The sequence below is a fragment of the Corvus brachyrhynchos genome, unplaced genomic scaffold (genome assembly GCF_000691975.1).
Source record: "Corvus brachyrhynchos isolate BGI_N302 unplaced genomic scaffold, ASM69197v1 scaffold56, whole genome shotgun sequence".
Classification (NCBI taxonomy): domain Eukaryota; kingdom Metazoa; phylum Chordata; class Aves; order Passeriformes; family Corvidae; genus Corvus; species Corvus brachyrhynchos.
The window spans coordinates 600,673-626,114 of record NW_008238664.1 but is presented as its reverse complement, the minus strand read 5'-3'; the positions used below and the strand labels follow the sequence as shown (position 1 = coordinate 626,114).

At 42.7% G+C, this 25,442-nt stretch overlaps 1 protein-coding gene across 1 annotated transcript in view; it reads right to left on the bottom strand.

Annotated features, from left to right (window-relative positions):
• The window catches only part of STAB2 (stabilin 2), a 78,057-nt gene that overhangs the window by 22,155 nt on the left and 30,460 nt on the right, over positions 1-25,442 (bottom strand). Inside the window, exons 20-42 of the mRNA XM_017737930.1 lie at positions 24,909-25,020; positions 23,494-23,674; positions 22,386-22,479; positions 22,035-22,193; positions 21,541-21,636; positions 20,696-20,791; positions 19,663-19,710; positions 16,793-16,929; positions 16,310-16,424; positions 15,301-15,378; positions 15,045-15,137; positions 14,812-14,919; positions 12,262-12,393; positions 11,183-11,308; positions 10,538-10,594; positions 9,234-9,329; positions 8,302-8,497; positions 7,682-7,777; positions 6,616-6,661; positions 5,484-5,560; positions 3,870-3,995; positions 2,839-2,912; positions 931-1,002 (exon numbers count right to left, since the gene is read on the bottom strand). Coding sequence (XP_017593419.1) covers positions 931-1,002; positions 2,839-2,912; positions 3,870-3,995; positions 5,484-5,560; positions 6,616-6,661; positions 7,682-7,777; positions 8,302-8,497; positions 9,234-9,329; positions 10,538-10,594; positions 11,183-11,308; positions 12,262-12,393; positions 14,812-14,919; positions 15,045-15,137; positions 15,301-15,378; positions 16,310-16,424; positions 16,793-16,929; positions 19,663-19,710; positions 20,696-20,791; positions 21,541-21,636; positions 22,035-22,193; positions 22,386-22,479; positions 23,494-23,674; positions 24,909-25,020 — 2,415 coding nt within the window. The remainder of the gene's footprint in view (positions 1-930; positions 1,003-2,838; positions 2,913-3,869; positions 3,996-5,483; positions 5,561-6,615; positions 6,662-7,681; positions 7,778-8,301; positions 8,498-9,233; positions 9,330-10,537; positions 10,595-11,182; positions 11,309-12,261; positions 12,394-14,811; positions 14,920-15,044; positions 15,138-15,300; positions 15,379-16,309; positions 16,425-16,792; positions 16,930-19,662; positions 19,711-20,695; positions 20,792-21,540; positions 21,637-22,034; positions 22,194-22,385; positions 22,480-23,493; positions 23,675-24,908; positions 25,021-25,442) is intronic.

The window sequence follows — 25,442 nt, the reverse complement described above, 5'->3', positions numbered from 1 at the left end:
TGGCAACTTCAGCTATCTGTGAAACTTTTCTGCACAGAGGTTTGGTCATCGTGGAGCCAGGTTAGCCTCTGGTGCTTCTCAAGACGATCTTTACTTTTTAGTATATAATTAGCCTGGCATAATTAGTCAAGTGGAAGCAGAGCTGCCAGAACACAGCATAAGAAAAAGGAAAAGAATACAAAACCATAGGGAGCAGTGGCTCATAACTTTAAATTCCCCTTACTCCAGCTTCTGTTTTTGCCCTTGCTCTTTCATCTCTGCAACCTTTCAAGGTTAGAGAAAACCAGTTGACAGGCCAGGCTGGGAGGGTGAGAATTATTGCTACTGTGCTCAGAGCACAGAGGATTAATGTACACGGGAAAGTGGATATGTCCCTGCTGCAGCTTGCCAAGAGGCAGAGTAGTGCAGCTGGTGCAGAGAACCACACTGATTGCCAATATGTGGCTTGCAGTGTGAGCCAGCCTGTGCAAAACAAATGTAGCTAATTCTCAGCCTTCAGTGACAAGTGAGGGACAGAATGGGCAATGCCGCTAGATATCCTGGGTTGGGTGTTGTGGAAGGAAATGGTTTTGTTGGCTTTTTATAGGAACTCTGTATGACAAATAATTTGCTGACTTAGGTTTTACCACTACAGACCAGGGCCTGTTTCTCTGGCTTGGATTTGAAGTGGGTTATTTAAGACTCAATGATGAGTCCAGGCCCTCACTTGTGTTCTGTTCAGGCTGTGGTCGAGGAAAAGCCCTTCCTGCATATTTAGTTTCTCTCATAGTGACAACAGGAAAGCATGTACTGAACCAAGAACATTTTAGATTAGCCAAGTTAATGTAAATTGATTCTTAGCACACCTAACTTAGTTTAGAATGCGTACAACCCTCCAAAGTATAATGATTATAATAAGACCTTAAATTGTCTCCTTAAATGGATACTCACTTGTGAACACAGACTGATATATGTGCATGTTTTGCCATCTCCAGAATATCCCTTCAGGCAATTACATACTGCCTACAAAGCAAAATCAGAAAACATGCATACATTGAAAAATGCTTGAAATTTTTTTCATCACACATATATATAGTTTTTTTTTTTTTCCCCAGATAATTTCATGGTGATATGATGTGCAATTTATTAAGATAAAAGTACATCATGTCTCCCACAGTAATTTCTTGGCCAGTATGAGCAACCATAAACTGAGATTGGGAAGTAACAATTTTCAATTTCTATCTGCCTCTTCCCTACCTATCCATCTCTGGTCTCCTCTCTGCTGTCCTGGTCATTTGAAATGACCCCTCTGACATCTGCACGTTATTTTCTTGCTGACAAAACAGGCTAAAACCTTAATTTGTTTTCCTCACGTTTTTTGCATATGTTGGTATTCCCCTCTCATCCCTTTCCTTCCCCTGCTTTCTTTAAGTCATGAAATGTACCTTCAAAACACACCTGGAATTGTGTCCTGATGCTACTGGCAGCTTCCCATGCAGTGGAAATGCATCTGACACTTTGTCTTAGTTACTTTATTTTGCACTTGCAGTTATCGCGAAGATGATGAATAGTTGCAAAGAAATGAATTGTATTTTCCATTTCACTGCTTAATGGTTCTCAATTTAGAATTTACATTTAATATGTAGGGATGTGAAAATTCAATGAGATTTCTGCAGCAGAAATAAAACTGGGAGGTAGTCTAATAGCAGTGTTCTTGTACCTCCTGGATGAGTGAGAGTCCTACAGAAAGCAGATGCATTTCCCTCCTATAAATTTGCCTTTGCAGTGCTGGGATTTTGTAGTGGAGGTTGTTATTACTCTGATGTTGTTATTATTCTGATGTTAATTGCATCCTCATAGGTAAGGAAGAATAAATAAACAGGAAGAATAAATAAACAGCTACTACTTCTATCCCCAGTGAGGGTGTATGGAAGAAAATAGCCATCACCTGTCTTGTCTAGAGGGAGGGGGAAGGGGTTGAGTGACTCTGTCCTCCCACCAGAAATGTGCTGACTTGTAAAGGACAGTGGAGGCAGAGTTATTTGTTTGCACTGGCAAAAAGGGCTGCTGGGTTTGTTGTCCTTTCTGTCCCTGAACAACTGGAAGGCAGGAGGTGGCTTTGACTCCTGCTTTCTTTTTCCTGCCTTGATCCTGAAGAATAACCATTGTGCAGTTCTCACTGGAGGATTACAGTCCTGCCAACAGCCAACATGAAACCACAGGGAGATGAAAAGAAGTGCTACAACCAGGGAGTTCAGCTTCTTTGGAAACTGTTAGAAAAATAAAATCACTAATCTGTGTCGCTCCACTGTCCTGACTGATCCGCTTCTCCTTTGTCCCCCTTTCTCTTTGGAGAGTATGTGGTACCTCTGTGTGGGAGAAGAGATCAGCAGAGGAGCGCGTGGATGCTGGAATGCTGTAAACCCTATGCAAGAGCTATGATTTAGGCCATTTTGTTTCCTTGTGAATACATTTGAGCTGTGCAGGGAGAAGGGCTAGTCTAAAATAGAATTTTTCCATGGACAGTTTCTAAAACAAGAAAAGAAACATCATCTAGCAATACTTTCAAACTGACAGGTTTTCACATCAAAACCTTCCAGGAGGGAGAGAAACAACCACTTGAAATAGCAAAACACTGCTTTCCTCTGCAGTTTTGGATTTCTTTCACTGAAATTGACTTTTTAAAAATTTTTGTCTGCTCTCCCCTTCAAATGCCTTTTTGAGGGAAGCATATACTTTTCAGAATTTTTATGAAATTCACTTTTCTACATAAAAAACAAAGTTGACATGGGGAAATCTTTCTTTACACATAGTAAACACTTGACCAGGCCTATTTTTCTTCACTAACAAAGTACTCACTTGATTGGGTCCAGTCTGTGTGCATTCTGCATTTCTATCACATCCACCATTGTTCACCAGACAAGGGTTGATTTCTTTATAAAACAGAAACAGTGTAATAAAGAGAGAGAAATTCTGAAAACCCAAGGAGGAAGAAGTTAAAGCATACCAGGAATTCAGATTTATGACAAAATTAATTCCCCCAGCTATGTAGTACCTCAGTCTAGGTCTTCAGCTGTCTTGGTGAATGCTAAAGCCCTGCTAGCAGCGTTTCTGAAACCAAACCTGGGGAGGTGTGGTATGGTATCTAAAAGTCTTAGTTTGTGAAGGTCAGAGGAGTGTGTTTCAGGCTGCTGAAGATGGGGTTATCCTTGCTAGAGGTAGATGTTGTTTGATAAGACTGTTCTTTGCTGCTGCAGGTGTGTGGTTTGCCAAGTAGTACCAGCCATGTGGCAGGAAGAGATGCCTTTGGCATTGGGGATATGCTATCAGCAAGTTGTACTTGATGCCATGGTGACTTTTTGCCTTTTCTTTTATACCCCTGTTATACCTTTTTTACAACTTCTGTATTCTTAGTGCTTTTTGCCTATATTCTTGGACTTGTTTGTCAAGCTGAGAGACTAAACATTTTAGAAGCTTCGTAGCTAGGGATCAGTGTGCCCCAGACCCCAAGGTCCTCTCCAGAACACATTTTGTAAACTGAGATAGAACCGTCCAGGGGAAGGCTCCTTGGGGAGGGGAGCTCACTCGAGCCTCTCCTTGGGGAATCTTTGATAGATATGCTAATTAGTAAGACCTATAATGTTATACCAGATCTTTTGGGGGTGTGCATTTCGGTGCATTCGACCTGGATGTGTGCACCTAAGGATCCTTACAATAAATACCAAGGTAAAATCCCTTTTCCCCTTCTAACCGTGTATGACTCTTGATTTTAACACCAGGAAAAGGCATCACATTTCTGGGTCAGAGTGGAAGAAGAACCATCCCCCTGCAGGAAAACTTGCTCCCGTGCTATTCCTCTGTGTGATATATGAGACAGGGCCAGTGCTTACCAATGCAGACGATCCCATCTCCGGTGTAGCCGGCACTGCAGACACAGGCTCTGTTTCCTGGTGTTGTTCTCCTGCACTCTGCCTTGGCAGAACAGCCCCCGTTGCTGCTCTCACAGGCATCAATAGCTGAGCAGGGACAACAGCAGAGATTAAACCAAAGTGCTGGACTGGCTTCTTGCTTCTCATGAGGATCTGTCTCCATCTTTTAAAGGGATTTACTAACGCTTTCAGCACACAGAATCTTTCTGAATTAAGAGGTCACAGACTTCATTAGTGCCAGATATTTAATACCCATTATTGTTTCAAGAGGGAAAGTTGAGATGATGTTTCTAGTCTGGTATGTTAGAGTTCATCCAGACTGATTTTCAGTAACTTTCCGTCTTCCAATTCTGCCCATTTCAACAAAGCACCAAAAAAAGGGATGTTTGTGTTCTTCTCTAGCTTAAATGGCCATTTAAGCATTTCCTGAGCTTGGCATTTTCTGCACACAGATCATATAACTTCTCTTGCAGGAAGTCTAGAACATAATGCCACCCAGCCCTCCTGTGACAGAAAGTCCTGGTTCTTATTCAGGTGGATACTCATCCTGTTTCTCCAACTCTGGATGAGCTGGATGATCATAACTTGAGAGCAGAGAGCGAGCCCTGTCTGGTCTTCAGTGTGGCTCAAATCAACCTGAATATTGCTTTAATTTTTGTTTCAAATTACCCTAAATTGCTGTTTCAGCAATGTCAGATGAGGAAGTTGATTTTTTTCTGCATCTAGTTTTGCCCAGAAGTCCTCTATAGGAGAACAAGGGTGAGTGGAGAGTTGCTTTGGGTGACCTGTGTCACCCAGCTCTTCCTGCACATGGGGAGTTGCCCCCCAATAGATCAAAATGGATTTGTCTGTCTTGTGCCAGAAGAGAAAATTAAAGCAGGCAGAGTAAGAGAGGCAAAATTTGGGATCAGGACCCTGCAAGCCATCGTGAGTAAGTAGAAAAATGGGCTTCTGTTCTGAAAAGAATCAGTGTTTTAATTAGTTAAGAATTAAGAAAAATTACAATTATGATTATTGTAGCTGGAAGTAGTCTAATTTGGATAACCCAGATTCTTGGAGCACCATCTAGGATAAGGTGCTATTGCCCCTTTCTGAGGGTCTCTTAAATCTCTCTAGTCTAAAGAAAGGGGTTTTACCACACCAGAAATCTGAGCAAGATCAGAAAGCTGAGGAAATGGTAGAGCTACACAGCTTCCAATAGCTGGAAGTGTTATTGTACCCTGAATTGGCCTCCCTTTGCTGGGCTGTGCTGGAAAAGGGAGTAAAAGTCGCAAACCAGGTTTCATTTCTCTGCAAACAATGGGCTGGGGCTGTGCACAGCACGTTCCCTTTTCTCTGGTCTCCCTCAGCACAATACCTCACAACTTGGAGATTTGGAGCCCTTTGTTTGCTATGAATCCGCACCTGTTGGGCTGCTATTTGTTTTGAGGGAACTGGCAACAATTCTTGTTCTTTAACTGGTGCATGGGGAAGTGCTCATCTCTCACCAGCTCTACTGTGACCAGAGAGTGCTTCAAGCATGCTTATTTGTTTTTTTTTTTTTTTTCTAAAAGGGAAGAAACAAAGTTCACTTGCCTGTGCAGAATGTCCCGTTCCCCTCAAACCCAGCTGCACACTTGCAATAGGCAGTGCCATTTGATAGGAGAAGGCAGCTAATGAGAAAAAAAAGGAGGGAGGCAACATTTAAAAGAGGGGGAAAAAAAACTGGTCAGGCCTTTTGTACAACCCTCGTTTTTGTGAGTTGTTCTGAAGGTAATGTTGCATAGAAATAACAAGGCATTTAACCATACAGTAGAAGAGGTAGCTAAAATGATAAAAATGGACCTAGTTGGACCAAGCTTTTCAAATGTATTTTGGATGTATTATTTTAGCTATTAGAATTACGTACTTTGGTCTTTAAGTATCCCAATTTTTTTTTGGTGCAGAACTCCAGAATTTGCATGTCTATCCATCCAAAGAGCTGTGCACAATTTTTGTTTGTGTGCACCCAATTTATGGGAGGATGCATCCAGCAGAGTTCATCATTCCCCCTACTCTTGCCATGCCTGCACCTATCCTCACACTTACAGGTGTATGTCAGTGGATGAAAAACAACAGAAGAACAATCTGCTTCTGTCAGAAACACAGTCTTGATTCCAGAGTGTGTGGGGTCCCCATAAGCAAATCTGAGAGTGTCGTTCTGCCAAAAAGCCTGGTAAAATATTGCTACTATGAACTGAAGGTCACAAACACACGGGGGAGAGAATGACCTACATCTGGGAAAAAGGGGATTTGCCCCTCTGGTTTCTCAAATCCTACAGAAGAACTGTGACTGAAAATGTGGAGTCTTTGTAGCCACCTTTCCTTGTTTTTTTGAAATGTCTTGGCTAGTATAAATCTTGCTGTCTGGTCAGTGTTGAGGGGACAGATGCACTTCAGTAAATGGCTCAGTGGGGCTCACTCGCTCCTTTGAAAACTAGTTAGTGTCCCAGTATTGGTGCTGGACTGGTGAGAGCATTTTTCTTTTGTTGTCGTTTGTATATTTTGATGTGAAGAGGAGAGCTTTGAACTTTTTGTCTTCATCATCATCTACATTAGATTTCCATTGCTCCTTATCTCTGTGAGATATGCTGCTGAGAAGTCATGAGCGAGGTGAACTATGGTTTTTGCCTTGCAAGAGATCCCCTTTTTCTCCCCTCTCCTCTAAATAAGTACATTTCATACATACTTAGCACTGGTGTGGCACGAGGCGTTACATGCATCGTCTTCGATTTCTGCAAGTGGAAAAAAATTGAAGCAGGGATCAGAACCTTTTGGGTCAGATGTTGACTTCTAGGTTCAGAGTGTCTTGTTCCTACCATGTGGAGCTGGAGTCTGAGTTCTGCATCAGGCAACTGTGCTCTCAGTCTCTATAGAGACTCCATCTGTGGGGTCTGTGTAGATCAGTGGATACCACTGAAATTCACTTGGAAGGGTTGTGTCCTACTGTCAGGAAAACATTTCACCTGTCGTCATTGATCTGTATTTACTCGGGTGAATCTTGCATGATATTATTTTAGCTGTTAGAATTCCGTGCTTTGGTCTTTAAGTATCCCATTTTTAATATATTTTTATATGAATTATATAAGGGTAGGTTTTCTAAAGGAAATGACATTTTTCTCAGGTGTAGTAACTACAGCAACCCTCTTATAAACTCTGCTTATTACTAATTATTTCCCTGGGAAAATTTAAAACTGATATTGAATGTTACTATTAATGTGTTTGTAACTTGTTTTTGTTTTATATTATAGGTAGGGTTTTGAAATAGTTACTGCATAATTTTAATTATGTCTAAATAGAATATAATTTGATTTGATATAGGAGCTGTATTAAGCCAGCACAAAATGATTTATTTGCTAATTTTTTTAAATCACATTAGCAAGAACATAATTTAATATCTGGTGTTGTACGGCTACATCAACTTATTGAAGCACTTGAGAGGCTTTTGATCTGAGGGTCAAAATGTCCTGGGTAATCCTGCTCTAGAAAACATATAGCTTTAATAAATGGGATATTCTTTTGGGACAGATAGAGGGTGACACAGGTAGAGAATTAGCTAAGTAAGTGTCTCAGTGTCATGAGCAGTATCTCAGCTATCTCTCTAATAATACAGTAATTAATTGCCATAGCACTGGAATGTGACCCATATTTCACTGCCTGGGGGAAGCTGCACTGGGATCTGATCGTGGCTGTAGTTCTGTCATTTTCTGAAATGCACACTTTTTACCTCAGGTAAAAAAAGGCAGGACACTCACCAGTCTCACACGTCACTCCTCTCCAGCCAACGTCACATTCACAGGAGCCGTCCCCATCGATCCCGCTGCTGCATTTCCCATGGACACAAGTGCACACTGTGGAAGAGGTGGGGGAAGCCACTGTCCCTGGCAGTGTAGCAGTGTGGGCAGCAAGGGGCAGGAAGTACAGTGGGGGTGGCCCAGACATCACCTGGTGATGGCATCTTCTGCTCTAGGCTGTTTCATTGCTTTGTCTGTGCCTTTTGGTTTCTAATGACACAATAACTCTAAATTCAAACTATGCTTATCTTCCTCTATTCCCAGGGTCTGAAACTGTATTTTAATAGGAAAGAATTAGTGAGAAATAGCAGTGCTAAAGAGGATTGTTTTTGCTGGATTCTTTTCTAAGTCAGTGGTGTGCCAGAGTAGAAGACGCTGTCTCCAGCCAAGGGATGAGAGAGCAAACACCATTATGGGGAAAGAAAAGAGGTTAATGATGTTTTTTAAGACTCTGGCCTATTACCCTGAAATTGCAGTACCTTTCTAGAATCTAGAGTGGACGTGGTTAGAAGATAAAAGGGGAAGGTTTGTACACCTGGCAAGGCGAGCAAAGCTCCTGTGTGGTTTGGGGAGCTCAGTACCTTGATCACAGTTGGGGCCGTATTTGCCCTCGCTGCAGCTCTCGCAGGCTGTGCCCACAAACCCCTCCTCGCACTGGCAGGTGCCTGTGCCGTTGATGCCATCCAGGCACACGCCGTTCCCGAAGCAGGCGCTCCCGGCTTTTCCCGGGCAGGGCTGGCACTGCTGGCCGAAGAACCCCGCGCAGCACTCCCTGGTCTGGAAACCCAGAAATGCTGTTCTGAGGGTCGGGGTGGCAAGCAGGGCAAACGAGAGATCTGGATTTTTACAAGGGCTTGTAGTGATGGGACAAGGGGGAATGGCTTCAAGCTGAAAGAGGGTAGGTTTAGTTAGGTATAAGGAAGAAATTCTTTACTGTGAGGGTGGTGAGACACTGGCACAGGAGGCCCAGGGAAATTATGGACGCTCCATCCCTGGAAGTGTTCAAGGCCGGATTGGATTGGGCTTTGAGAAACCTGGTGTAGGGGAAGGTGTCCCTGGACATGGCAGAGGGGTGGGAATGAAGATATTTAAGTTCCCTTCCAACCCAAGCTAGTCTTTGATTCAGTGATTTTTAGCAGTACATCAGCTCTGCTGGTCTGTGATCACACTTCTCAACATGCCAGGACTCAGGCTGTCACCCCCAGTCCTTGGTGGGACCCAGGTACTCTTTACCACCCCAGGGAAATGTGGACAGAATTTCTAGGGACAAACATAGGGTTACCCTTCCCAAACCTGTGCTCTGTCTTCTACACCATGTCAGCTCCTGGCTTTCCCTGTGCTTTAACCTTTCAGCCTCTGCTGTGTCCAGAATAAAGGCCAATAAACATATTGCCAGGAACTGCCCTGACATGCTGTATGAGCTTAGTGGGAATTATGAAGAGGGTGAAGCTCAGGGAAGGGGGTTCCTGGCCACCACCATAGAAATGTACCCCAATAAAAAGAGTGAACTCACAATGATGGTTTTAGCACACTTGGGCTGGCACCCGATCTGAATGGTGTACAGTCTCATGTGGTTTTCTGTGAGGACACAGTACTTCTTCTCCCCTGCCTGAGCAAATATTGGAGAAACAGATGCACTTCTGAATAATACTGATCAGCTACTTTCAAATGCGTTAAAATTATGCATGCTGTGCACTGACTCACACGTTCACAATTAAAATGAAGGAAATACTTATAGAGATAAAAATGTATTAGCTAAATAATTTCTAGTGAGCATATGATCAGTTTAACTCAGTGTCTTGTGGTGTTTTAAAGACGTCTAAAATTGCCTTGCTCAGAACTGAACAGATTCTACTCAGAAGTTTTACAAACATTTTTTTTTTCATTTTTCACATTTTCTGATCTTTCTAGTTCCTCTTGGAAAACTGAGTTATGAAGTTCTGCAAAAGCAGCTGTTGAAACATTATCTTCCAGGTATAAACACAATTGGGAAAGATTATTTGCTGAAGAAAGCTTTTGATCTCAGTACACCCTTGTGAGGAGATTGAGACAAGCATCTATCCAGACTTTCATTGTAAAGGAATTGTTAATGATTTTGAGTTTTACCCATGAGGACTTAAATTTGGTTTTGCCAGTCAAGTACTTTGATGAGGTGGATGAGACTTGATCTGCTTTGGAATACCATTACTGGCATAATTAATTAAAAAAATAATAAATAATAAAGGAAAATATACTTATGTAATCCCAGTGGAAGGGCTTTTGCAGATAGGTTAGGTACCAATAAACTCTAAATATCTGCAGTTCCCATGTGTTGGACCTGGGAATCCAAAGTCTCTATAATCTCCAAGTCTCCTTGTGACCCTAACTCACAGCATGTTGCTGGGGAGGGATTGAGTTTGCCCTTCTGTACATCTCTGGTTTGAAGGGCTCAAAGCTGATTCTGTAATTCCTTCTGGAGCAGGCATATTTCAGACCACATTTAACTCCCTTAAGTTTTGCATGGTAGAGGTAAACTTTGCAGTTTGAGGAGTCTTTAGTTGTCCTAGTGCATATGAGAAACCGGCCTTGAAAGATTAGTTTTATCTTTAAGCTGCCCTTCTGCTCCTTGATCACAGGTAGATTAAAAAAAAAAAAAATCTCTAAGGTCAGGGTGGATTGAGTCTATTGACTATAAGCATTATATGTAGCAGGCTGAAGTAAATACTGTATCTTCTGTTGAAACTGAGGCAATTATATTAAAAACAGGATTGAATGCATCTGTAGTCAGTTTTGATATAAAAAAGTCAACAACCCTAGCATTAATGAAAAAATACTTACTATTTCTTTTGTTCCTGGGGGACAACTTGATGGTTGTGAACAAATTCTGCACTTCTCCTTAAGCAACACAGATGAGAGGTAGTTAACAGACTGTACAGAGCTGCAGGCAGGTTGTTTCATGGAAAAAACATGATTTCCAGCCATATTTCTAAATCTAGTCCTTGAGGGGCATTATTAGGATAACCTATTAGGTAAAGATGTTGAGGGAAGCTGTCCTGCTCAGCAAGGAAGGATATCCCTATGAGCGCCTCTGTGGGAATACTCTTCCCCCAAGGGGAAGAGGGAAAAATCATTTGGTCATTTTTGTTTGCTCTTCTAAAGTGATGCTTCCCACTTTATAAACAAGTAACCTGGCTACAAAGACATAGAATACTGCATTATTATTATTATTATCTGAATATTAGAGCTCAGGAATGTCTTGTTCCTGAGCTACTCTGCCTATATTTTATCCAGGCTGTCAGAACACTGATTTCAGGACCAAAGCTGTCCTAGGAGATGCTAAAACTCTGGTAGGAATATCCTTTGTGGAAAATGTGTGCATTCCTTGCTGGGAAGCAATATCACATGTCCTACACATTTGAGCTGTGTTTGGCTGTAGGTTTCTCTGAGGGGCCTTTAAGCATCTATACAAACAGGACCACTTACAGTGATCACGGTGTTATTGATATCACATCTGTTCTTCTGGATTTCCAGGACCTTTCCCAGCCCATGAATAATTCCTTTGTCTGTGGCAACATTTGCATAGCTTATAGGAGCATCGTTTACATATAGCTGCAAAAGACATGCAATCAATTAGAGAGCAGCAGACGTGTTCCACAGCTCTGTGGTAACCTGAGCAGCGGGAGGTGGGAGAAAGGGAAATGCATAGGGATCACTTAAGCAAAACCAACAAAGGTAGTTAGCATCAGGCACTTGCTCATATTCCAGCTGCTCCATTTAACTGCTTCACTGCATTGGAAGGCATGGCAAAAGCATGCCAAAAAAGGTGGGTTTCCTGTGTCTGGGGCATGAGGGGCTTCAAGGAAACCCTTCCAGCAGCTGCTCTTTCAAGGAGGACTTTAATTGACTCGATGCTACCCCCCACTCCCATCATGCTCTCACCAGCAGCAGTCCCACTGCAGGTGCTTTTTCAAGGCTCAGCTGTGACCAGAGCAAAGGGCAGGGCTGAAACTCTGCTGGTGAGGAGCTTTCTTCCTTTGCCTATACCCAGAGGAAGTTCCAAGACAGAAAAGGAGGACCAAGTTCCCTTCCTGGCCCTGTCTCTTAATCTTGCTGTGCCTGATTTTTCCACAAGTGGTATTGAAAGGCAATTGATATTTGTTGCCCAGTGCTTTGAGCTCCTAGGATTGAAAGTGGACTAACTCCCCAGAAGATACAATTAATGTTTTATAGTTGGGGGCAGGTTTCTAATAGCCCTTGGAAGTCAGATTAATGACTGCTTTGCAATGCAGGCTTGTAGTTGCTAGGGACAGATGTCTAAAATTCAATCTAAATGTGAACAGCACTACTGAAATCAAATTCAATCAAAGATACCTTCAAGGGTGACTTTGAATTGAGCAGGTCTGAGACAGGCCTTGCATCTGAGTGACAGCTTTTGTGCTGTTAAGTCACAGAAGCTAATGAGGGATGCACAATTCCTTTTGACTGTGTGTCAGTTTAAAGTTGAAGCTGGAGTTGTAAAAAGCAGGAAACCTGTTTCTCCCAGCAAGTGCAGACTGCAGTACCTGGCTGTTGTGGAGGAAGAACCCAACCTGGTAGGAGAACCCCAGCATGGTCTCCCTGTGCATGCCATTGTGCAGGTTGTTCTTCAGGAGCTTCTCATCCAGCACAACATGATAGCGGATTTGGCCCTCATCCTGCCAACACACAATTACATTCAGAGTTATGTAACAAAACCTGAAAAGTTACTAAGGAAAGCATTTTCCAAAGGGTTCGAGCCAAACATAAATTGCCTGGATTTAAAGAGAAGCTTCTCCAGTAGGCAGGTATTTAATATTTACTCCTGTAGAGAGCCTGCATTCTTGTCATAATGAAAATTTTATTGACCATGGAGGATGAAAGACAATGAAACTGGGAGGACCAAGGTTTGCTTGAGCCTGAAACATCTGGTTTTGTGCATAGGGTTGGCTGATAAACTCAGGGAAAAGTCAGATGACTTTTTAGGCCTCTGAAATTCATGGGTTCTTTTGACATCAAAAACTGTATATTCACGAGTGCTATTGTAATCTTTCCATACCTATTCCTTATTCCTTTAGGAATCCCTGAGTAACCTATAAGGGAATAAACTGTAGGTGAATGTTCAGAATAATTTTTTTTTATATATATATATATATATAAAATCTTTAAAGGCATCTTCAGTCAGTAAAGACTGAGAGTCATGTCTGTTAATTGAAAAGTTTTCTATGCCTAGTTGGTTGAGTGTATTCGTATTTCATGGAAAAGTGATGAAGTTACTTTCTGTACACCAAAATTTTGTGTGGGCTTCCCAAGGCTTCTGCATCTTGTTTTGAAGCAGAAGACTCCCAGAACTCTACCCTACTGGGAGGAGGAAGCAGAGGCAGGATGTGTTGATGAGAGATTGACCAATGTGAGAGGAGCTGGGGCATTTGGAGAGGTTAGGAGCTGCCTAGCCAACAGACAGTGCTGCTGCAACTTTGCCTTTGCAGTAAAAGGTCCTTGTGGGAAATCCTGTTTCTCACTGTTCCCTTGTTCCAAATGTCCGTGCTGCTCCTGGCTCTTCTGCTCCTTCAAAAGTGTGTGAAAGCATGAAGCAGCTCCAGGATGTGAGATTTGTGATGTGGTCTGGCTGTGCCCACAGAGTGAAAGAGTGGCCTTGATGTCTCTTAGGGCTGGCCCTGTTCCATAGATTTGGTGAAGAAATATTTGCAGATGAGAAAGTGGGAATTAAGATAGAGCTAATCTCCATCAGTGTCCAGCCCAATTTAATATCCTGAATTTGATGAATTGGAAGAAAATCTAACTCTGATCCATCTTGATTTCTGTCTTTAATCACCAGCAGAGTTAGGATATCTCACCTCATCAGGGCCAAGAAATGGGGTCTCCTCCCTGTGCCAAACTCTTCCCTCTGCACTAGAGTTGTCCCAGGGGTTTCACAAGGAGGTTAAGCCTCAGGCACACTTAACCTTATGGTTGTTTTCTGATTTTTTTTTTTTTTTTTTTTTGGCCAGATTTCCCTGTCACAAAAGGTTGGGAGGATGGCAGAAAGATTGAAGAAACATTGGTGAGTAGTGGAAATGAAAATTATTTCTGTGTGTGTGTGTAATCCAGATCTACTGGGACTGATGTCCTATGTGTCTCTCAAAGTTTGTCATAAATTCTTCTTGTAGTGATGTGGAAATGATGATGTTTTGTCAGGTAACAACTAAAATAGTGTTCACAAGTCATTTGAGCAGATGGAGCTTGATCACTTGTGAACATGGGATTTTGCTGTGGGTCTACTGTTGGTAAATGATCTGGGATGAGTCATTTGAACCCTGTGCTCCTCAGCTTCCTGGCTGTAAGTGTGAAGACCATGCAAGTAGGGATAGAATGTGGCAGGGTAACTATTTCTGGAAGAGATAGGGAAGAATTAATGCCATTGGGCAAGTCATGGGTGAAGCTTCTTCTGAAAGGTGTGTGGCTCTTGATATGGGCAATCCATAAAGCTGTACCAAATTGGAGAAAATACGAATAAAGCTCCTGGGAAGATGCAGAAAAAGGATAGCTTATCTTGGGAGGAAACCAATAGGGTTGAGAAGGGGGTTTGAACTTGTAACTGTGTCAGGGTACAAATGCCAGAGAGAGAGTTGCTGCAGCTAAAACATTTTCCTGGCACAAGAATAAAGAGATATAAACCGGCCTGAGGTATGCTGTCAAAATAATATAAGCTAGCTCTGGGCGTGAGGACATCACTCACCCAGTAAACTCATTTCAGTGTTTTTCCTGATCACTCCTGTACTGATCTTCTTTACATAAAAAACTCTCTCAAAATCCCAAACCAAAAAAAAGTCTACTGATAAGAAGTCTTGGAGATCACCATGTTTTTAATCTAAAGAAGGCCAAAACACAGATCAAATAGCTAGGCTCTTCCAGCAAGTCAGGAAAATATAGGTGGATCCATCCCATTTCACCTTCTCTGGTGTTCTAGACAAAACCTAACTTACTGGAATTCTGGGAAACAAATCTCCTCCTGTATCCGTGTCCTTGTAACCCATTCACTTGAAACAAAGATTAAATACTGAGCTGTTAGGACAAGCCTTGTGAGTAGTACATACCAGAGTAGCAGATTTCTTGTCCTTTAGGTAATTTTCTACGGCATCATTACTTGGGGCAAAGACTGTGTATGTGTTTGCTGCTTCTATTTCATTAGCCAGGTTGTATTGCTGTTGTGAAACACATTAAATAAAATCAGAATCACCACTGATAGCCTGACACTAGTCCGAAATGCAAACAAAGCAGAGAGCTTCCTCTGTCCTGAAAACACCGTGAAAATGATGTGAAAGCTTACAATAATGTAGCCCCTGAAAATGGAGTAGTCAGGCATTTGCTCCAGGCGGGCCAGCAGCCTCGGCATGACAGCGCTGCGCAGCGGGGTCAGCACCTGCAAAGGAGCAGATATCCCACATCGCCTGCAAGCATCAGCTGCAGGACAAAGTGCTGCTCTGTGCAAACAGGTTTTTCAGCCTGTTAGTAGTTTCTGGGCGGTTAACTGTTCTGCACTGCTTGTGTGCAGAGGAGCAAATCCTTATCAATATATTGTATACCTTATCAATTACGTGAATGACCCCGTTTGTGGATGCGATGTCACTGGCCACAAAGTGAGCGCCCTCGAGGGTCAGGTTCTGGAAAAGCGAGAGGAGAGAGGGTTTGCATTGGCATTGTGGGGGTGGTGTTTTCCCAGCAGCTCATCCTGTGGATTTCCACACCTTCCCTAATGCTTGCCTAGGGCTGCACCATGGCACCGCTCACACCTGTCCCCACCAGAGGCTGGGTTACCCTCAGGGAATCACACACGGGGGAGGGCACTTTAGGACTCTTTGCTGTTCCTTGTGTGCAGACTGGCAAAGCCCTGGGCTGGCTTGCCCTGGAGTGGTTACCTGGGGTAGGTGGAGTTGCCCCCACCACACCCTCCCAGTTCTGTGCAGCTTTGAAGGACCCTGTTCATAACTTTTCCTTTGTTGCGTGGAGGTGGGGGGAACTTCCCCCTCCCTTAATGGGGATGAAGTGCTTAAATGTGACTTGTGTATTTCCAGGAAATCCTCCTCCTAACGTGAAATTTACCTAATAAAAAGGCTGAGGGGGAAGGGCAGTAATTTGTTATTTACCATTAAAGATACCTTCAGGTGGTTTAGGACTATGAAGTTGCGTATGTGGAGATGTCTTATCACTGCTTCCTCCTACCTTCCCAGTCCCCTGAACTCGGTTGTTTGGTTTCCTTGATGCTCTTTGTCTTAATTTAGCCCACAAAGGCTGCTCCAGGCAGAGACTGCCCTTCTACTTGGTTACAGGACTGTCCAGTGTTTGCAGCAGCTACTGGGACATTAGAAATAAATAATATTGTGGACAAATTTCAGACATGTCAAGTGGTGGAGATAAACAAGCTAATGTTTCTGCCAGAGGACCCGGTATACGTGAACTATGCCTTTAATTTTATGACATGGTCTCTTTTAAAAAAAGCATAATGTCTGCGTGGTTTTGTAATACAAGAAAGTCAGTGGCAGTGATGGTCAGGGGTTGGTGTGTGATACCACAGTGGTTTGCAGGTCATCTCACCCCATTTTCTTTAGACAAGTGTAGGAATTTGCTCTGTAGCGATGTTGGCAGCATGTCAGAGGACGATAAATTCTGGAAATCAGCAAAGCTGTAAGCTCCTGTCAGCACATGATACCTAAAGGAAATTAACTGGATTTGAATGTTTTGTATTTTCTCTCTCTTTTTTCTTTCTCTTATTTCAGATACGTATGCTTAGTGTGCTTTAAAACCGTGGTTTTAAACAGGAATTGCTTCTACAACACCTTGTTCAGCCATATTCTGATCTTAGCTTGGCCTTTAAACATTTCTGACATAATACAAATAATGCCTTTTTTTCCAGTGGACTTGCTACAGAGATTTATACCACTGGAACTAAAAAGGGAATCCTATGCCCTTCCTTTAAAATCAAAATACCTGTCTTGCTCTAGTGGCTTCAAACCAAAGGCTTGTCCAGCATTAAAAGGAGTTAATTAAAAAACCCAACCCCCCAAACCATTAACGTACATAAGGAGAGTTGGAATGTTACTTTCTGACATCCAAAAGGCTTTCTCATCTTCATCCATGTTTTCAATTGCTTGCAGAGAAGGCACAAGCACAGTTAGGTTTGAGGTTGTGGACAACATTGAGTTTATCTTGGCCTCCTGCATGAAAGTAAAGAGGGTAAAATAATTCGTTCTAAGGATGGTCTATAAATAGTAGCTGGTGACATTTTAAACAAGGTGGAGTATGTGACGTGCTTTGTGACCAGCCTGGAAAGGAAAAACTATTATACTGAGCAATGACTTGAACAGCAGCACTTAGAGCTGTACAAAAATGGTAAATGAGTGTCTATTTTTTACAGAATAGATTGCCAGCATTTAAAGGGCACAAATAATGTTCAGGTCAGGATTGTTTTTTATTAGGACACACATAACTTGACTCCCACAAAAGTTAGCCTGTCTCATAGATCTTGTATTATGCACTTGAATGTTTAAAAAAGCATGGTGGTGATAAATGCTAGTGGTTACTGATAAATTCAAGTAACTTGATCTTACAGAGCACTCCATGCTGTTTAATAGATAGAAGGATTATGAACCATGAAATAAGAAACTCCTGTGACACAATGTTCCCATTTGGAAGAAGACTATTTAACATGGCAGGGATTTTTTTCAAGATGTCCAAGAGTTATCTGTGCCCACTAAGCACTGCAGTGGAGCTTGCTGCTGACAGATCTAATTTTAGATGGGGATTGTGAGATCTGTGGTGTGCATGAATTAATTCATGTTCCATGTTTTTAGCTGCCTTAAGGATGGAAAGAGCCTCCACTAGAGAGGATTTTTCCAGTTGTGTGGAAATTTTTTTTTTGAGTAAAAAATGGAGAGCTAAATATTTACGGGTGATCTTGCTGAAGATGGGATTCTCCAAACTTTTCACAGACTCCACAACTTGCCATTTTTGATACTGCAAAACTTGAGGGAGCAATATGAGTTTGGGTTCTACCTTTTGCAGCTGGTATGCTGCCTAGAAGATGGTTTGCTTTGGATAGTCCTTCATTACCCATATTGGGTTTTAAGTCAAGAAGGGAATCAGGTCCTTTAAATAGTTGGGAATTTTGTCTCTGTTAAAATCATCTTTCTTTCTAGCCATTGTCCCTATCACCTTCCAAATATTTAAGTATAGAAACAGCAACAAACTTCCCCTTCTCATCCTTCCTGACTTGAGTAAAAATTTAAAACCCCACAGATGGATATCCCTATTTCGCTCATGTTTGTAGTTACTGATGTTTATTTTAAGTGATAGCATTTCTCTGAAGTGTAGCAGAAATTTCCACATCTGTTTCAGTAGATTATACAGAATCTTCCCTCTGATTTGTTCCCTCATTATCTAAAGAGCACATTAACAGGTGAGCAGCATTTCCTCTTGTGCCCAATTCCTTTAAATTCTTTCGTTTCTCTGTAGTGTCCAGTGCCACAATCTGAGCTCAGGGCCAGGCAGACAACTGACCTGAATTAGCCACATTGAGCTCTCTTAAGAAGCTCCCTGAGGTGTTCCTTGCAGTTATGTGCTTTAATGATCCCCAAGCCATCTGCCTTTGAAAAGCCTGAAAACAACTAAAGTGCTGTGACTTCTTCTGATGCTATTCATTAACACATCACTGTTCTTTTTTGTTTGCCATGTATTTGCTATAGCCCTCTTATATTTAGGTTTTAAGCTCTTTCTGGGAGAGACTGGTTTTGACCTTTTTGCATACAGTGCCAATCACAGTAGGGTAGGACCTCTAATGTTACTGCTGGCCCAGTAATAAATGACAGCATGTGAAAATAGAAAGTAGATTGTGACAACCAGTGTATCCAGAACTTCGGGGTTCAAAAACTAATTTGGTGTTTCTTCCATAATCTGGAGCCAAACAAGTTAATCTCTTTCCTCATTGAGGTTGTTCAGCCTGGAGAAAAGAAGACTCCAGGGAGACCTTTTGTGGCCTTTCAGTACTTAAAGGGAGCTTGTAAGAAACATGGGGCAGACTTTTTAGCAGGATCTTTTGCAAAAGAATAAGGGATAATGGTTCTAAACTGAAAAAGGATGGATTTAGATTAGATATAAGAAAGTGGGGTTTTTTTTGGTTTTTTTTTTTTTTTTTACAGTGAGGGTGGTGAAACACCGGAAGAGGTTGCTCAGGGAGGTGGTGGATGACCCATCCCTGGAGACATTTAGGGTCAGGCTGGGCAGGACTCTGAGCAACCTGATCTAGTTGAAGATGTTCCTGCTTTATGGCAGGGAGGTTGGACTAGATGGCATTTAAAGGTCCTTTTCTACTCAAACCCTTCTATGATTCTATTTCCTGCACCTGAGTCAGGCCTGCACAGACTGAGTTTTTTCCTGCTCTCTTGCTGTGCCAGCAGCACACTGACTGGCCACACACTTGCATTTTCCTGCCGTGGAGCACAGTGAAAATAGGGAGGGTAAGGCATTGTCTTCCCTTCCCACCTGTCATTTTATCAAATGAGAGAAATTGGAAGGAGCCATCTGGGGTCATGTTCAGTGTCTGCTTTTGCACCCTGCTGCTGGTCATCTGGCCTGCAACGTGTTTTCATTCAAAGCTAGGCATGGCTTATGTAGTTCCCTGCCTCAGAGAGCAGGCTTGGAACCAGCTCTGCTGCTTATGGAGCTTCACTTGCTGAATTTGGGGTCAGAAGTTGTTTTTCAGGCAGAAATAGGGAACTAGATGATCAACCCCTCCATGACTGGTGGGAAAGGCACCCTGATGCCTCTCCTGATCTTCAGCTTCCTCTCTCTGATGGAGATATTGCTGTGAGGTTCCCATTTCCACTCTACAAGGCTCATGTTTTTCTGCAAACTTGAGCATTCTACAATAATTAACCGTGAAGTGTACTTACATTAACCCACTGGTTAAAAGCAGATGCTTCTGACAGAGTGGATAGCTCCTGATTAGAAAGAAGAGAGATCAGTGAGTTTGTATGCTATTACCAAAGTGCTCTGGCCTCTGGTGTAACTCACTGTGTCCGGCCTGGTTGATGTGACATGGAGGAGGATGTTTTCAGTGTGTGTGAAAAGAGAGGATATAAATGCTTTTTTAATCCTGATACTTTCTGGCGATGGGAATGGTGAGTTACCAACTCTTGAAAATCAGGCCATGGATTGCTTAGGGCTTAGGTGTGTACCTGATCTTGGTACATATCATGTGCTGACCCCAGGCTAAGCATTAATTTCCTGTGATTTTAAACTTAATTCTTCTCTTAACTCCATGCAAAATTAATTGAAATATATGTTGTTTTAGCTGGTATTTGTACATCTTACACATCACCCAGCCCTTACTCTGCCACAGTACTTAGAACAGAGATAGATGATAGTATAAGCACAGGTGGCAGATAGTGCTGAGAGCCATGTAAGATTGTTGCCAGGAGCTGAAACTGAGGACACTTCCATTTTTCCTGTGCTTTTAAATGCATATTTATTTCACCAATTGACTTGCTTTGGTTTTATCTGCCTGTGGGTCATCACAGTTTGTTTCAACATGATAAATTGATCATTTCCACTGAGAGAGACTGCAGTGCCGAACTTCAGAAGAGCTGACTGCTTGATGCTCCCAGCTGGGAAGTGAGTGCTTAGCACTTCTGCAGGTCTGGACTTTGGGACTGGCATTTTTCAATTTGTTTTCACTTTCAAATTTTCAATTTGTTTGAAGCCAGAAATATGCTCTGCTCCCTTAGGCCCCTTTCTAAGCCATGCTTCTAAACACAACAGATCATTTATGAGTCAGTCAAGTGTCTCCCATTGGAACACTCTTTGCAGAGATCACTGGTGAGCATCATGTTTTTCTGACTGTTTATAAAGGCTTTGCCATTCTCTGTGGTTAAGATCTAGTGTGCAGTAGGTCCTGTGCCCAGAGGAAGTGACCACCTTACTTACATCTGCAGCATTTCCGTAGCATATTCTACCGTCCCCCTCGTAGCCCTTTGGGCACACACACTCCCAGCCACGAGAAGACTCAAACTGACAAGTTGCCTTCAAACCAGAAAGAGAGAGAATTTGTCAAATACTCAGGAGACCACTCCAGCAAGGATGATCTGTAAAGCCTCTTACTAGGACCCATTTATATACAAGCATAAACTCACACAGGATCTTTTTACCATCTTCTGCGGGTGTTCTCACCTTCCTCTAGGACACACTCCATCAGCCCAGGGCACTAACCCCCTCACCTACCCACCGTGCACAAAGTCTGTAGGAATTGAAACCCTTGCTCCCCCTTGTCTTATTTCTTCCCTACGTATTCTGGGCCCTATTCTTTCACTTGGCTATGCAGATCCATGCTCTGCTCCCCAGTGCTCCTCAGTTCAGCTCTGTCTCTGTGCCCCACCTGAGGCTGGGACTAAAGGCTGCAGCAGAGCACATGCAGCTACTGATAAAGCTGATAGATACCTGGGTAGAGATGCTTGCCTTGGGTAAATATCCTAACAGGATAATGCATCCATGTTGTAATTGCTGGTAGAGAAACAGCATTTATTTATTGCAGGTTCGAGATAATCCTTCTGTACTGGCAGATTTGGGAGCAGCCCTTTGCAGCCTGTCCTCAGCTCATGTACCACACTGATGTGGTTCACACAGAGCTTTTTGTGCTTGTAGAACTGCTTGGGAAGTGCTTTCTCAAACAGAAATTGCAGGTTTGAAATGGCAAATAAATTCTATGGTGTGCGCAGGAGGCGAGGTGTGATATGTATCTGAACACTTTGTTCGGGGAATGATTAATTACTCACCAGATGATGGCATTTTCCATTTTGTTCCAGGCACGAGTTTATGGGTGTGCATTCAATTCCATTCCCCTGAAATCCATCCTTACACTTACAGTCATTCTGTCGTTTTGACAAAACACAGCAATTCATTAAAATGATTAAAATAGTGTGCATGTTCTAGACACAGTGAATTAGTTTCTCTGTGTTTCTGTAGCTTAGCACTGACTTCAGTGGAATGACACTGATTAATATCTCCAGAAGACCTTTATTCCTGACATCTACTAATGCACTTACAAAAAATGTGTTTGCTGCCAGAGCCCCACCACATAGAAAGGAGGCAGCACTGGGATAGGAATTTAGGGAGACTGTTTTGGGTAGAGAGCACCATGTGGAAATAACATTGTGGCTGTGAGGGAGAGGAGGATTTGGGGAAGAAAAGAGGGTAGGAAGTACAAGCTCTGGCACAGCAAAATGGTTGAGGACTTGCGCTGAAGGTGGCATTGAATGTGAGGACCTACCTGACCCGGCCCAACGTATATGCAGGTGGCATTCTTGTGGCACCGTGCCGTGGTGGGCAGCAGGCAGTTGTTGATGGCTGAGCAGTCCCTTCCATCGCCTGTCCATCCTGCCTGGCAAACACATCTGAGCTCCCCTGGGCCTGTCTGAATGCACTCAGCCTGGGGGACATGCAGAGGCATCCATTCAGGACTCTGAGGGGACAGCTGGCTTTAGCCATAAGGCTTGTCTAAGCCATTGTGGTGTCTGGGGAAAGAGCCTGGAACTCCAATGAAAACTCTGACTCTTCTGCAAAAGTTTCTGGCAAAACCTTCCCCTTTGCTTACCTTTCTGTGGGAAAAGCACATACTTACGTTGATATTGCAGCCACCAGGGTCTAAAGCAGCACAAGGATCAACTTTGCTGCAGCTCAAGCCATCTCCCTCATAGCCAGGTTTGCAAACACAGCTACAGAGACAAGAGGAGGAAGGAGGCGTTAGGCGTGACAGGACAGCTCTAAAGTGAAGTGATTGTTTTCCACTGCAACGTGCTATTTATAGGCAGCTTAAAATTGGTAACCTTGGATTCGTGATGCAAGTAGCTCAAGTGTGCACATTATGGGGTTTTTTTTCCAAAATGTTGACTGGGTTAATTGACTCAAATCAGGGATCCATTCTCTATGTACAAGATAGGGAGTGAAATTAATTCTGAGCTGACATTATCATTGCAAAGTTGAGCTAACAGCTCTAAATTATTTATGGGCTGCCTATGCTCTCGTTCAGCGACACAAGATGGCTCTCTCCTTGAAATGCATGCAAGACAGTGAGTCCCCCTGTCTCCCAGGGTCCCTCCCCAGGATTAACCTTTGTTGGAGGGAATTACTTAAGCTCTCAGGTTCTGCAGCATCCCCCATTGTGCTTTGTTGTGACTCGTTATGGATACACTGCACCAAGAGGCGAACTTGCTGCATGTGAAGGTGAGCTTGAGGCAAGTGCAAGGCAGCTGTGGCAGTGACAGAGTTTTGTGACCAGTCCTGTCAGAACTGAGGAACCTGTGCTGAATTCTGTAGTGCTGTGCCATGAAAAACGTATCAGAGCTGACCAGAGTGAGATATCTATCCCCAAACTGAGAATTTCATTCTTTTTCAGCAAGGTTTAAACTCCCAGATCACTAAGGGATGGTTAGAAATAAGAGCTTCCTAAAAGCCTCTGTAGATGTTGGTAGGAAGGGAGCCTTTTAACTGAGGATCAGATCTGTATGCAACTATCTTTCAGTGGTAAATATATGAGGTACAGAGTATTGAGAACTCTTAATTATTATCTTGCAACTCAAGGCTGATGTGGTGCATGATTGCTTATTTGCTGCATAGCAGTATTGCAGTGACTGCTGTGAGTGTCCTGCTGCCAGGGACAGTTTTGGTCAGACAAATGGGAAGGAGCTGCAGCATAGTGAATATTAATTTGAAGCAAGTTACTGACTTACCTCACTGTGCCATTGCTAAGATGACAGTCTGCATGTGCATGGCAGAGCTGCAGGGAGGGCTCGCAGGGAACAATCTGCTTCTCACAGAGTTTCCCTGTGTATCCAGTTCTGCATGATCCAGGAAGACAGGTCCCATCGCTGTCTACTCGGTTATCACACTGCCCATGAAGGCAGAGGCACTCTACCAGAGATAAATTACAATGTGCAATTCCATAGTGGAAAAAGGCATTTATCCTTACGATATCCTTACAATCTCTTATGAATCAGCTTTTCCCATTTTTTTTCAAGAATCTAAGATTTTGTATTTTTTAATCTCACTTTGATGGAGGACTTGTTTGTTAATCCTAGCCATGTCTTTCCCGGTGTGTTTTATGGGTAACTATTTAAAACCTGTTGTATTTTTACAGTGCACTTATCAATGAATTTCAAAGTGCTTCAGAGAAGTAGGAACAAAATGCTATGTCCTAGACTATTAAAGTTATTAATTGCATGACTTTTGCTGTACTTTCAGTGATAGGGTAAGCCTTTAAACACTGAGCCCACAGATCCCACAGATTGCAAAGTGCTGGGTACACAGAGCAGCAGCACAGACCTACCGGCACTTTTCTAGGACTGGGTGGATTAGTGCTACTGGGAGGCACAGCAGTGTACCCAAAGGACACAGCAGGAAAGCTTTGTGCATTCCAAAGTAGTGCCAGTGGTGACCAGTAAAGCAAACACTTATTAATTTGGTGGGACTGGAGTATAGGAACTGCCACAGTTCCTTATGGAATTCGTGTCTCAGCTTTTGTCCATGTACTTCTGAACCTTCAAGTGAGCCATGCTTCATGACTGGCATGCTGTTTCATAGCAAAAAAGACTAAAAATTGTTTTGTAGATGCAGAATGTGTGTATGTTTGATGTTATGTATGCTGTAAACTCTCAAATGTATTATGGTTTGGCTCAGTAGGATTAAATCTGTCAGTGCAGAATATAAACTATAAAATAGATCAGAAATTATTCAGTAAGGGTAGTTACGTGGCCTCAACATGACCTGTTTATAGATCTGTTTTTTCTTAGATTATATATGGTTGTCACTGCAGGCAGAATCTGTTCTGTTGTGGGCAATAGCAGATGGGAACAGAATAGCAAAGATTTTCTTTTCAATTACTTAAGTGAGGGAGACAGAAATTAAAAAAACCCAATAAATTAGTATAAAACAAGCTATGCCCCATGGGAAAAGTAATTTAGAGTATTTGCACTGACCTTGGGCTTATGATGTGTCCCTTTGAAATAAGAAATGAAAATAACCCAGGAACATCTTTCTCATCCTCCACAGGGACTATTTAGCAACCAGTTAACTCCTACCTGGACATCACTAGGGTCCAAAAGAAATAGCCCATGCTCTTGTGCTGAGGCTGTACAGCTGCACTTACCTTTGTCACACTGAGGTCCGTATTTGCCAGGGTCTGAGCAGAACTGGCAGCTCAAGCCTTGAAATGCCTCAGAGCAAACACAAGTGCCATTTCCACCCAGGCCATCCATGCACTGTGGTATGGAAGGGAGTTGACTGTTATGTATGAATTCAAACAAGTCTTTACCCTAGAAAAGAGACTATATGCCTGTTGATATTTTGTGACTCTGATAGACTCTCAGGAAGAACCCCAGTTCTGCTGAAAAAGGTGTTTCAAAGCAAAAACCGTATGCTTTTTCTTTGCTGCAATATATTCTATGTTTCTTTGCAGTTTCTATGTGAGAATAGTGAGCTGGGCCATTACTCTGTGCTCTGCAAATTAAAAGCATGAGAATGGGCCACTCAGCCTTGCCTGTGTGTTGGAACCCTAGAAATCTGCAATTTGGACATCTGAGAGGGGACAGTTTCATTTTCCCTCCTGCCTATAACTGAACCTGAAATTCATGGCCATCACTGCACACAGATGGAGGGGGCTGCTCTTGTGGAGCCCAATATT